Here is a 14,920-nt window from a genome sequence, read left to right on the forward strand (position 1 = left end):
AGTTTTGTTTCTTGGGTTGCATGCCATTGTGCTGGCTTTTATGTACAACTTCCGGGTAATGGGACGAGTACTTTTCTTCTTTATTAATATACTTTTATCATTTTGGTAAAAAAAAAAAAAAAAAAAAAAAGGAGCGTAACAGGATTTTTCTGAACCCGTTAAAACAGAAATAATTAAATAGAAAATTCGATGAGTGCTTTACTTGAAACTTGCTAACCAAAAAATAAAAAAAAAAAGAAATAAAAAGAAGAGAATTTTTATTTTTATTTTTCGTGAGAAACAAAAATATAAAATTGCAGAGAACCTAAATGAACATGCAAATGAATTCCGGCGGAACCCAATTACACATAACCCATGAGAGACATATATCCATAGATTCCATGCACGTAGTTCCTTCTCCTAAGTCTTAACTATTACTAAAATATATATATATATATATATATATATACTTAACTATTATTATTAAAAAATGAAAATATATATACATATATATATATATTTTATAAAATTATAACTATTACGTTCCATTACCCTTAGCACCTACTCATGAGTTAGTATCATTAGGGCCAAAAAGTACTAAAAAAGAGCTTTAGATAATATAAAAGATAGAGAAATGTTTGTCCAAAACATTTTCACAATACTTTTATGAAAATCTTAAGTGGTAAGTTATTACTGTTGTTATTAATTGGTAGGCGAAAAGTAAATTTAATGGTAAGTTCAAATTAGAATCAATAACAATTTACTACATATGATTTGTTGTGAAAGTATTGTGAAATATTGTGAACGTAAAACTTCTTTAAAAGATAACTATTAACATCTACGGGACAAAATTGGCCTCTGCCCTTTTGGGCAAAATAAGTAGCATTCTCCTATTTTTCAAACTAATTAGGGAAATACCTCTCTTTTGAAACTCGACTTACTCAAAATCGAGTTTAAAAAAAAAAAAAAATTATGGAGCCCTATAGTGGCGTTTTAAGGAGCCTACAGTGGCATTTTGTAACTTGAGCTCATGAACTTGAGTTCTATGCAATCTTTTTACCTATAACTCATGTTCATGGAGCTCGAGTTCCAAAACGCCACTATAGGTCCTTAAAAACGTCACTATAGGACTTAACTCGATTTTGAGAAAGTCGAGTTTCAAAAGAAGAGATTTCCTTATTAGTTTGGAAAATGGGGTAGAATGCTACTTATTTTGCCCAAAAAGGGCAAAGGCCAATTTTGTCCAGCATCTACGATCTAGCTTCTATAGAATGAAATAATAGTTTTTGCTTGATATAAAGAAAACATAAAGAAAAAAAAATGTTGAGAGTTTTGTAGTTTAACTAGTTGACATTTTTTAGTGTTTTTAAGACATTCAAGTTTCAAATTCCCCTTTCCTTGCCATCAAATTATATATATAAAGATAGACACATATTTGATCATAAAGCAAATAGTAACCACTTCAATTAGTCGTCACAATTGAGCTTTTTTTTTAACCTTATAAAAAAATATAAATAACTACTTGTCTAGCATGATATATAATATATATATATATATATATGTGAATTAGCAGAAATTCTAATATTCAATTTGTGTTTTGAGACTAGTAGAAGCGCATTCACATGGACAGAAAGATAAACAATTAAATGAAACAACAATATTTAATGTAGTTTGATAAACTCCATACCTACATTCACATGCAATGCAACACCAGCTAAATTCACTATTAATGATATGGATTACAACAACACTTAATCAAACTGACTCACACACTCTTGCAAATATAAACAAAACATCTCACAACTCACAAACCTTATTCTCACAAACACAAACTCACTTACAAACCACACACATATACTCACTTAACAAACCTTATTCTCACAAACACGAGACCCTTCCAATCGATCGAGCCTAATCGATCGAACCAGTTTGATTTTGACTTTTTGAACTCTGCAGCTTGTATGTTCTTTGAATTTTGACTTGTAGCACTTTGAGCATTGTCTAATATGGCTTCATAGACTCTAAGATCTATATTTAGACAAGTTTATGTTCATGGTTCCAATTGTTCTAAACTTTTAAAACCTAATAATATCAATGCAGATTAGGATCCCATACAATTCCTAGGGTATTGCATGGGCTCATTCGTCTCACACACGATTTTTATTTCTTTAATTTGTAATTTTATAATTTGTAATATTTTATTATTATTTAAAGATTGAGATTGAAATTTAAAAAAAATTAAAATTCTCATATCTCACCAATAATTGAAAGCAATTGCACATGGTAAAATACCCCTTAACTTGATCGGTGTGAATGCTGTCATCAATAAAGAAGCTGGTGTTCAGTGGAGGTTGACAAACTTCGTTTCTGACATTCAAGATTTAATTTAGAATCAAAGCAATGTGAACTTAATAAATGTTTTATTGCCTTGGCCGGCCGCCCCTAATTTTTGTAAAGTCAATTCATAAGGATTGCCTAGGTCTTGCTTGACAAAAAGATTCCTTCTCTATTGCATGGAATGTTACTGTTTTGTTTCTCTCTTTTCCAGCTATAAAAGTTTTTGTTTCAATTAAAAAAAAAAAAAAAAACACAAACCCGAAAAGCTTTATGCATTTAATAAACGAGAAATATTAGTAGAGTAATACTATAACCACAAACTATTTTATAATATTTTTACAAATTGTTGTTGTGGGTAATTGGCTTTCATTTAGGCCTATCATAAACATTACTTGTTCTCATTTATTAATAAGTAATAACACTCGCCATATCAACGGTTGGTAAAATTTTGGATCTTTAGCATTACTCATTCCGGTAAGAATGTTGGTAAATGAACACTATGCTTTAATAAATGCTTTATTTATTAGATTCAAGAATTGTTATTATTATTTGTTTTTTGGTTTGTGGAACTCATTATTTTATTTTTCCAGTTTTTATCTTCATGGACGTTCATTTGACGTAGAGGAGAGTAAACATGAGATTGTGTTTCTATGATTTTAGTTGACACCGTTTAGGTGACAATTTTGACTAACTTTTAGAAATAAAAGGATCAAAATGTAAGTTAAATAAACCTCAAGGAGCGTTATATAATTTTCTCTAAACTTTTCTATATAAGAAGACTTAGCTAGAAATGAAAGTTGGTGCTTCACAATATTTCTCAATGGAGTGGCCTTTAGTGAGGTCTTTACTGTGGGTTTTAGTACTTGTTGCTCACATTCATGAGCTAAGAGCTTGCATTGAGGAAGAGAGGATGGGTCTGCTAGAATTGAAGGCATATCTGAAATCCAATACTAATTATACAAATCCCTTCTTCCATCATGGGTTTATGACCTAAAGAGTGAGTGTTGTAATTGGGAACGGGTCAAATGTAATGACACCACTGGCTACGTGATCAAGCTTTGGCTCTCCAATATAACCATGAAACTCACGTCTATGCTGATAATGAAAATTGGTTCTTGAACGAGTCTTTGTGCAGCCTTTCAAGGAGTTAAAAATTCTTGATTTATCTCGCAATGGAATTTGTGGTTGGCAAGAAATAAAGGTATGTGAGCTCTGTTTCTAATTTCAAACACCAAAAAGAAAAAAAAATAGTTAAAAGAAGAAGAAACACAATCATTATAACTCTAGTTGGTAACATATACAATGCACAAGAAATTTTAGTCTTTGTCTAAATATGAAATATGATAATTATGTTAGTTATTAACAGTCTTTTATTTTTGTCTAAATAAGAAATTTAATATGGTAGTTATTAAAAAATAATTGTTATAGTTATTAATAGTCTTTTATTTTAATTGCGTAACAATTTACTGCAGATTTAAATATAGAATATGATTTAAACTTAATCAATATACATATATATATATATATTATAATATATATATATATTAGAATAATGACATGTAAAATTGTTAGGTCTCAAAATCTTATATGACAAAATATATAAGGTCAACAAACATCAAATGTCCTTGGTTTTAGAGTAATGTTACGTTTACAAGATTTTCATAATAAATTTTTAAAGAACTTTTCTTAAAAATGTTTCAACATTTTTTGAGTTAATTTGTTATTCTTTATTCTTGATTTACCTTTCTCTAAACTTGAAAACTATTTTGAGATTGAGAAACATTTGAAAGGAAACTCAATCTTAAGGGGGGACAACCCACAATGTGTACCAATCAAGGAAGTCAATACTATACTGGTACCAGCCATACCAAGGAAATATACTGTATTGGCCATTAAACTGGTACTGATACTCCTCCAAAACGTACCGAAAAAATACCAGGTTGTACTGGCCTGTATCGGCATTTCGGCCAGTACAATAAAGAAATAAAAAATAATTTACTTAATCTAATATATTTGTTAATATATTTAAGCTAATGTGTAGGCTTATAAAATATGTGGATTTAAAATTTTTTGTTGATAAACATAAAAATTAATATATTCATACTTACATAAATAATACATATATATATATATATATTTATGTATAGAAATATATAAATAGCGGTAAACCCAATACGGTACACCGGTATTAACCGGTACCAAATATTTCGTTCCTTTGATCAAACCCAAACAGCCTCCAATACAAAATTGACTCCCTTGGTACCAACTCCATCATTTCAATCAAACCTATTTCCTCACAAACATCAAAAGCTCAAAGCCAACAACTTATTTTCTTTATAAGCTTCATCCAAAACCCCAAATTCATCTATATTCCCAAAATACAAAAGGGAAAATTACACTTTTCCACCCTAAAATTTACTTCACTTTACAGTTTTTTTCCATGTACTATCAAAACGCATGATTGACCCCCAAATAAAATACTTTGTAACACTTAACCTCCTACCATTTGGTTTGCTATTAGATATAATGAAATTTAGTTTTAAAAATCCATTTTACTCCTCTACTATCAATTTTGGAGAGAAAGGTAAATTGGTTTTTCAATACTGAATTTTGGCGAAGTTTGCACCAAAACAGATGGCAAGGAGAAATTGAAATAGAGTTATAACTTTGAAGAGTTAAATCGTGCATTTTAATATTTCAAGAAATAAAGTGTAAAATGAAGGGCAGAACAATGTAATTTCCGGTACAAAAAACCACATACAGACCAAACATCAAACACCTCACTTTGAACAAACCCATAGCCAAGACTGAAGCCACAAGCTGAAACCACACCAGACCAGTCAGGCCACTGCTGTCATCGTCGATGTGACAAAGCCAACCATCCTTCTAAATTTTACCATTTTTCATTTTAGTCTATAAATTTAAATTTTGTCATTTCAGTCATTTAAGTTTCATTTCTTCCCAATTAAGTCTCTTGATAATATGCTGTTAGTTTTTACCGTTAACATTTATTATTATTATTATTTTTATTTTTAATTTATTCTTAGTTTTAGAAAAAACATTAATTAGAAAAAAAAAGAAAAAGAAAAAAAAAAGCCAATTAGATGAACGAAGTCGTTCCAATCCCTCCCACACATGAATAACAAAAATGAAACCAAGATCACCACTAGCTTACAAAAAATACCACACCTCAAAGGCTACATTCCACAACAAGCCCTCAAAACTCAACCACTGTCGTTCTACATCTCCCACTCCACCCTTTTTAGTCTTCTTTTGGAGCAGGTCATGACAAAGGAGAAGCGCATTAAAAAAATTGGTTTTTCTTTTTCTTTGTTTTTGACTACGCTCCATACTTGCATAATTTTCTTGGGGAAAGTAAAATATTACTTGGTGTGACCGGTAATACCCGGTGATTTCAACTTTCAACCCTGGGTTACAGTGCACCACATGTGCGTTCTTATCCCCCGTCATTGTAATATTCGGTTTTTGTTTCATTATTATTCTTTTTATGTTGAGGCAGTTTTTTTATTTATTTTTTATTTTTTTTAAATTATAAATTTTATAAGTGTTACCCAATTGAATCCAAACAATTTGTTGTACTGATTAATTAAATAAAAAAATATTTTTTTAAGAATATCCATTCAATTTAACCAAGTGTTTTTAAATTCAATTATAAAACATAATGTACTGCATTTAAATTTACTCATTTTATAAAATGGAATATGTTAATAAAAGGAACCGAACAAGTCCGGCTAAATTTATAAATAACAAAAATTAATAAAAAGAACCTTTTAGCATAATGTTATACAAGGAGTTGGATTTGATTTGGTGCGCTATTGCACCCCAAAAATAGCGTGAGAAATGAAGGTTAAAAAAGTTTTTTTTAAAAAATTGATCCAAGAATTAAGGTCAAATATACTTTTACTTTTAATCTTAACCCTTCAATATGGTATTGTATAATGCAATAACCTTAGCTTGTACTTGACTATTACACCGGGTCTCAATTGGTTATACAACTCTCAAAAAGATGAATAAATTGTAACAAAAAAATTATTTCTTCCTTAACACGTACATTTTAATACTAGTTCATCCTATGCTTATAAAATTTATGGGAATAAAATTTTATGAAAAGTTAAAAGTATTATTTCTTTCTGGGAGTTGAAGCCTGTGCCCTGCCCCTCGAGGTGGTTCTCTGGGACCTGTATGGTGTGCATCAGACATTTGGTGTTAAAGCTGGTTACAGAGGGTTCTACTCCTCTAAACTAGTGGAGTTCAATGCTAAAGGTGGCACTGTTTTTGAGACGTCGTTCCTCTGGCTTTCTAGTTTGTTTGTATGTGTGTGTGTGTGTTTTTTTTTTTTTTTTTTTTTTTTTAATTTAAATTAATGTCTATACATAAATAATATAAATATATATATATATATATATTTATGTATAGAAATATATAAATAGCGGTAAACCCAATACGGTACACCGGTATTAACTGGTACCAAAATATTTCGTTCCTTTGATCAAACCCAAACAGCCTCCAATACAAAATTGACTCCCTTGGTACCAACTCCATCATTTCAATCAAACCTATTTCCTCACAAACATCAAAAGCTCAAAGCCAACAACTTATTTTCTTTATAAGCTTCATCCAAAACCCCAAATTCATCTATATTCCCAAAATACAAAAGGGAAAAATACACTTTTCCACCCTAAAATTTACTTCACTTTACAGTTTTTTTCCATGTACTATCAAAACGCATGATTGACCCCCAAATAAAATACTTTGTAACACTTAACCTTCTACCATTTGGTTTGCTATTAGATATAATGAAATTTAGTTTTAAAAATCCATTTTACTCCTCTACTATCAATTTTGGAGAGAAAGGTAAATTGGTTTTTCAATATTGAATTTTGGCGAAGTTTGCACCAAAACAGATGGCAAGGAGAAATTGAAATAGAGTTATAATTTTGGAGAGTTAAATTGTGCATTTTAATATTTCAAGAAATAAAGTGTAAAATGAAGGGCAGAAAAATGTAATTTCCGGTACAAAAAACCACATACAGACCAAACATCAAACACCTCACTTTGAACAAACCCATAGCCAAGACTGAAGCCACAAGCTGAAACCACACCAGACCAGTCAGGCCACCGCTGTCATCGTCGTTGTGACAAAGCCAACCCATGCCTCTAAATTTTACCATTTTTCATTTTAGTTTATAAGTTTGAATTTTGTCATTTCAGTCCTCTAAGTTTCATTTCTTCCCAATTAAGTCTCTTAATAATATGTTGTTAGTTTTTACCGTTAACATTTATTATTATTTTTATTTTTATTTTTAATTTATTTCTTAATTTTAGAAAAAACATTAATTAGGGAAAAAAAAAAAAGCCAATTAGATGAACGAAGTCGTTCCAATCCCTCCCACACATGAATAACAAAAATGAAACCAAGATCACCACTATCTTACAAAAAATACCACACCTCAAAGGCTACATTCCACAACAAGCCCTCAAAACTCAACCACTGTCGTTCTACATCTCCCACTCCACTCTTTTTAGTCTTCTTTTGGAGCAGGTCATGACAAAGAAGAAGCGCATTAAAAAAATTGGTTTTTCTTTTTCTTTGTTTTTGACTACGCTCCATACTTGCATAATTTTCTTGGGGAAAGTAAAATATTACTTGGTGTGACCGGTAATACCCGGTGATTTCAACTTTCAACCCTGGGTTACAGTGCACCACATGTGCGTTCTTATCCCCCGTCATTGTAATATTCGGTTTTTGTTTCATTATTATTCTTTTTATGTTGAGGCAGTTTTTTTTTTTTTTTTTTTAAATTATAAATTTTATAAGTGTTACCCAATTGAATCCAAACAATTTGTTGTACTGATTAATTAAATAAAAAAATATTTTTTTAAAAAATATCCATTCAATTTAACCAAGTGTTTTTAAATTCAATTATAAAACATAATGTACTGCATTTAAATTTACTCATTTTATAAAATGGAATATGTTAATAAAAGGAACCGAACAAGTCCGGCTAAATTTATAAATAACAAAAATTAATAAAAAGAACCTTTTAGCATAATGTTATACAAGGAGTTGGATTTGATTTGGTGCGCTATTGCACCCCAAAAATAGCGTGAGAAATGAAGGTTAAAAAAGTTTTTTTTTTTTTTAAATTGATCCAAGAATTAAGGTCAAATATACTTTTACTTTTAATCTTAACCCTTCAATATGGTATTGTATAATGCAATAACCTTAGCTTGTACTTGACTATTACACCGGATCTCAATTGGTTATACAACTCTCAAAAAGATGAATAAATTGTAACAAAAAAATTATTTCTTCCTTAACACGTACATTTTAATACCAGTTCATCCTATGCTTATAAAATTTATGGGAATAAAACTTTATGAAAAGTTAAAAGTATTATTTCTTTCTGGGAGTTGAAGCCCGTGCCCTGCCCCTCGAGGTGGTTCTCTGGGACCTCTATGGTGTGCATCAGACATTTGGTGTTAAAGCTGGTTACAGAGGGTTCTACTCCTCTAAACTAGTGGAGTTCAATGCTAAGCTAGTACATAGCTGGCACAATAAAGGTGGCACTGTTTTTGAGACGTCGTTCCTCTGGCTTTCTGGTTTGTTTGTATGTGTGTGTGTGTGTTTTTTTTTTTTTTTAATTTAAATTAATGTCTTTTTTTAAAATTAAGAAATAAATTAAAAAAATAAAAGTTAACAGTAAAAATTACTACGGAATACTTAATTGAGAAGGAATGAAACCAATTAGAAGAATGAAATAACAAAACTCAAATTTATAGGACAAAAATAAAAAATAGTAAAATTTAGAAGATAAAACATTTTAACCTATTATTTAATTATGTGAAAACTTTTTCAAAGTCATTATTGCCATCATTGTGTTATTTTTATTATTACTTGCCTTGTCACATGAATTAGTTTTAGGCCACGATACCATAAAAGCACTATTTGTTTGAGTTATCGTAATAAATTAGAATAATAGTACCATGTCCATTAAATAATTGATTAAACAAATAATAGCTGTTATTTACTTAGTGGTGACTAAGAGCCCATTTGGAATATACTTATTTATTTAAGCTTATTTGAGTGAGTAGTTTTTATTATTATTATTATTATTTTTATGGGTTTTATTGTACTTTTGGCATTATTCATGAATTTTATTGTACTATTTAACTAACTTTTAATTTTTTTTTCTACATTTTCAGTAAAAAGTTTTAAGTGTCAATTAAATAAACTGTTCCTAAACGGACACTAAGTATGTGTTTGGCAAAAAATATTTTTGCCAACTTATTTTACTATTCAGCTTATTTTTACTACTATTTATGGGTCCCACTGCATTTTTTGATACTATTCATGATCACATTGTACTATTTCAGCTAACTTTTACCTTTATCTACAGTACTTTCAACAAAAAAATTTCAGTTTCAGCAAAGTAAGTAGATCCTAAACAGACCCTAAATGTGCTTAATGCACGTGGATTTCTTCCACTTTCCCATGGGATAATTTCATTGCTGAACTTATCCTCGGAGGAGTGTAGACTATTTTTATCCATGAAATTATTTCAAAATAAAATGTTTATTTATTTTGTTTTTCCCTTTAAAAAATATTAAAGGGCACCCTTTTTCTATTGCGTTCTAAGATTAACAATTGGTTGTATACTTTCTTCAGAATGGAATTCTTTGCCTAAATTGAACAAGCTAAAGCACATAGATTTAAGTTGGAATCTCTTGCAAAAGGACATTTTAAGATTTTTGGGTGCACTCCCAGATCTTAAATATCTGGACCTGAGTTACAATGAAATGCAAGGGCCTCTTTCTAGCAAAGGTACGTATATGTAAATTTGAATTTTTCTCAAAATTTCCCCCTAAATTTTCTTTATAAAAAATACCATGAAAAACTCAAACAAAATTGAAATCTTATATGCCTTATTGACCTCATCTACATTTACGCTAATTATACATGCTTTCTAGTGAATATTTCAATGCATTCAATAAAAGTATGCCATTTTAAATATTTACTCTTTACACTATCTCTTTTTAATTCTCTTGGCAGATATGACAAATTTCAGAAGTTTGGAGATTTTAGATATGAGCGGTAATATGTTCACTGGAATTCTTTCTCCATATATTGGGACACTATCTTCTCTCAAGGCTATATCATTATCTCAAAATAAACTCCACGGGAATTTACATGCTATAGGTAAGACTCTACTATGAAATCTGGCATTTAGACTTTGTTAATGTTACCTGTACTTATCTGACATAGATTAGGAGTGTAAAAACTAAAAACAAATGAAGAAGAATGACTGAAATATAATTATTCATGTTAGGTTTTATTGGCACATTCCATGACAATGTAATCTTGTTTGAATATGTAATGTGTCACCAAGAGTTCAAAATTACAAGTCCAAAATGTAGTTCAAAAAAGACACCTGTTTGATTGATGATTGATCAATCAAACAAGTGTCTTTGATAGCCATTTGATCGTAGCTTGACCGATTAAAAGAAGATTCTCGAAACTTCCTTGATAGCAACTCGATCGATTGAAAATCTTGAAACACGGATTTTGACATGTTTTAGTTGAGTTAGTGCTACCTTGTTTTTCATGCCTAACCCGCGAAAATATATAAGATACTTAGTGACGTGCTACAAAAGAGAAAACCTAAACCAAGATCGAAATCATCAACCCGTGAGTCGAAAGACTTAAGATAATTATCATCTGCTATGTTGCTACTAACATGGTGTGGATCAAGAGTTGAAGCCACAAAGCCATCTTAGGGTGTTGCGTTGGGGATTTTACCAAATCAAAGCGTAACAATGACAGAACAAAATGAACACATCAAGTAAATAGAAATTAATGATTGACTTGGAGGCACAATTGAATGTTATCCTTAGACAATATTTGTCCCCATATGCAAGTTGCTAAAGGGTTTCTACAAACTTTTCCCCAGGATACAACCAAGTTTATTGGTTCTACAAATAGCAATTTTGGAGAATGCTCACAAGATTTCTTGTGTTTCTTTGTAACTTACTATTTTGGAGAATACCCACAAAATACCAAGTCATATTTTCAAGTGAACATTAACCTCTATTTATACCCATAGGGTTATAACCATTCAAAAGGTACATATGGAGAGTTACGATGTCTCAAAAAACCATTTACAGGATTTAAAACCTTTCCCAATGTTCAGAATGGTTATCACAATTCTGCAAAAAACAGTTTTTACGAGGCTTGATTGATTGAGTGGAATCGAGCATCAATCGAAGGCTCTTTTCGATCGATTGAACAGGAATCGAGCATCAATCGAGTTAGGCAAAAACTTCAAATCATTTTTCTTGATCAATTCGATCGATCGAACAAAAGCTTCGACCGATTGAACATCTTGAAACTTGAATTTTCACAAAGAAAATTCCAAATCTCGAAATTCAATTTTATTCATTTTACAAATGAATAGTCTCAAACCTTATATCATTATTACAACCTATCCTTGTATATACCTTTATATACAACATGTTACAAATATAAAATCTTCAAGGTTTTATGCAACTCCTGTAGTGTTTTTATCTTTCAAGGTTCTCCATCGATTTTTCGCTTCGTCACCATATTGTTGAATTTATCATGAATTACTTTTTACATAGGGTGACATGCTTGCTTGGGGTGATTAACCTATGATAATCTTGTTTACAAAATTTTGTTAGTTGGCTTAAGTAGTTTAATCTACTGGTTGATAATCCAAGGGGTCGAAACATATTCTTTCCAATTACTATTCTGGCCAGTAAACTAATTGATTGTCTTGTTGATTTTTACATTGGCACATAATTAGGATGGACACTATTAATGTTATTGCTTTTGACAGATTTGGGTATGCTGAAGAAACTTGAAGAGTTAGATCTTTCTGACAATCATTTTGAATGGATCCTCCCTCCATGCCTAAGTCGTTTGACATCTCTTAGGTTATTAGATCTATCTAAGAACCAATTCAGTGGAAATTTGTCTTCATCTGTGACAGCCAACTTGACATCCCTTGAGTACATTGATCTTAGTTATAATCGTTTTGGGGGTTTATTCTCATTCAGCTCATTTGCCAATCACTCTAAGCTCAAAGTCATTCGATTTAAAGGTGAAAACTACCGGATTGAAGACAGTAACAAAATTGTGAGTGAAAGCAACACATTTGAGATCGAAACTGAAAATCCCATTTGGGAACCTTTGTTTCAGTTAAAGGTGCTAGTGCTGCCTAACTGTGATCTGAGTAAGTTATCCTCCAACATTCCAAAGTTTCTCTTTTACCAGCAAGAATTGGAATTGGTTGATATCTCTCACAATAGGTTGAAGGGAAGCTTCCCCGTTTGGTTGATTGAAAATAATACTAGATTGCAATTGCTAAATCTTCGGGATAATTATTTTGGGGGTCAATTTCATTTGCCAATAGATCACTGCAGTAATCTTTCTTGGTTGGATTTCTCTTACAATAACTTTATTGGGCAGCTACAGGAAAATATTGGAAAGATGATTCCAAGCTTACAATATCTAAATATATCTCAAAATCATTTTGAAGGTTTTCTCCCATCCTCAATTGGAGACATGAGTAATTTGGAGAAATTGGACTTGTCCAATAATAATTTTTCAGGAGAGGTGCCAATGAAATTGGTTGCCAATTGCACCTCCTTGGTAGTTTTGAAGTTATCTTATAATAAATTTCATGGTGAAATTTTCCTAGAGGGATTCCGATATTTTAACAGTAGCTTACGTATTCACTACCAAAAAAAAGGCCTATGGCCGCGGCTAAAAAACGCGGCTACAGGTTTAAAAAACGCGGCCATAGGCTATAGCCGCGGTTTTTTTAGCCGCGTTTTCTACCGCAGCCTAAATAGCGCGACTATAGCCCTCAGAGGGCCTATAGCCGCGTTTTATGACCGCGGCCTAAGAACTGGAGCTATGGCCGCGGTTTAAACGCGGCTTAAGTCCTTGTCATATGGCCGCGTTTTAACCGCGGCTGTAGTGTGGGCCATAAAGCCGCGGTTTAAACGCGGCTTCAGGATTAGTCCTCTGGCCGCGGTTAAAACGCGGCCTTAGGACCAACCCTACGGCCGCGTTTTAAGCGCGGCCTAAGAGCCATCTTGAGGCCGCGTTGAAAACGCGGCCAAAGTCCCCATCTTTAGGCCGCGTTTTAAGCGCGGCCTAAATGTACCATTTAGGCCGCGTTTTAGCCGCGGCCTAAGGCCCATCCCGAAGTTGCAACAGAATTCTATAGCCGCGTTTAAAAACGCGGCTATAGGGTTTTTTTTTTTTTTTTTTAATTTCCTATTTTTAGGCAAGCTGACGCATGCAAATACAAAACGCAGCCATAATTTTGTCAAACGCTACCAAAAGAACCTGTCACACACACAATTTTCAAATTTACTCCTGTCACACACACAATTAACCAAATTTTCTCAAACACACAATTGTAATTTTCATTACAACAACAAAATACAACACCAACAACATCATCAAGTTCAATACATGACTATCATCATCAAGTTCAATACAACACCAACATTGACTATCTCATCAAGTTCAATACAACACATGTGAAATCAACAAAAAAAGCTAGTAGCATCCACAGTAGCACTGTGAACTCAACAAAAGCAATACAATTTGAATGATGATAGTGTCCCGGGAGCCTCGGCGTTGAACCTATGCAAGGAAATAGTTCTTGAGCACATCTCCCGTTCATCCTCAGACTACCATGCATAAAACTATAAATGGTCAGTTTCTCACCCATCATTATATAATCAAAAAATGAGAAATGTTATCAAACAAAAACGTAGCCGCAACCAAGAAAGCGAGCAAACTTGTTTCCTACGTAACACACTGCAAACAAAAACGTGTATAGAACGTGGTTGTTGAGATGTCTACAAGAAAAAATTATTAAATTTGTTACAGCTGTATGTGTTACACTAACTCAAATAATATTTTTCAAAATCTTCTTTTATGTTTTTTTCTTGAGGAAATTCTTTTATGCTTTAAAATGAATCCAAAAGTGAAACATTTTAAAGTAAAAGAATAATCTTGAAACACATGTTAACATTAGGTGTATGTATTTATACTCAAAGAAACGCACGGTAAGAGAATGTTTAATTTAATTTAATCTTAATTTTATCATTCTAAGATCATCTTTCTCAATGTTGCTTTCCATTTACATTTTTGCTTTAGCAACAAGGCAGAACTTATATAGTTCATGGAATTACAAAAGACAGTTTCAGTAATGTATGTGGTAGGAGTGCAGTGCCTTTCTATTGCAAATTTTCCGGTAGGAATATTCTACAGCCCCTTGACACTTTGGGTTATGGTAGTTCTTTCATGATGTCTAGAAATATAGATGCAAATGATATTGGACAAGCTGGGAGATTAATGTAGTGCTGTGCTGCATGTCAAGCCAGTGCTTTGACTCATATTTTTGATATCTCAAATGCTTCAGACCCAAATGAGAATGCTAGAGAAGCATATGGATATTGTGCTAGTAAGTACCATTACATTCTATATCAAAAGTTAGGACAGGCCTATGTACATTTTCGATTGCAAAGATACGGATGCTAA

At 31.8% G+C, this 14,920-nt stretch overlaps 1 protein-coding gene across 1 annotated transcript in view; it reads left to right on the top strand.

Annotated features, from left to right (window-relative positions):
- LOC111994577 (receptor like protein 21) overlaps positions 1–14,920 on the top strand; it is a 50,193-nt gene that overhangs the window by 8,117 nt on the left and 27,156 nt on the right. Inside the window, 6 exon segments of the mRNA XM_065760676.1 lie at positions 6,481–6,639; positions 8,758–8,948; positions 9,715–9,770; positions 9,978–10,161; positions 10,339–10,537; positions 12,195–13,023. Coding sequence (XP_065616748.1) covers positions 6,481–6,639; positions 8,758–8,948; positions 9,715–9,770; positions 9,978–10,161; positions 10,339–10,537; positions 12,195–13,023 — 1,618 coding nt within the window.

This window comes from Quercus suber, unplaced genomic scaffold (genome assembly GCF_002906115.3).
Source record: "Quercus suber isolate HL8 unplaced genomic scaffold, Cork oak 2.0 scaffold_378, whole genome shotgun sequence".
NCBI lineage: Eukaryota > Viridiplantae > Streptophyta > Magnoliopsida > Fagales > Fagaceae > Quercus > Quercus suber.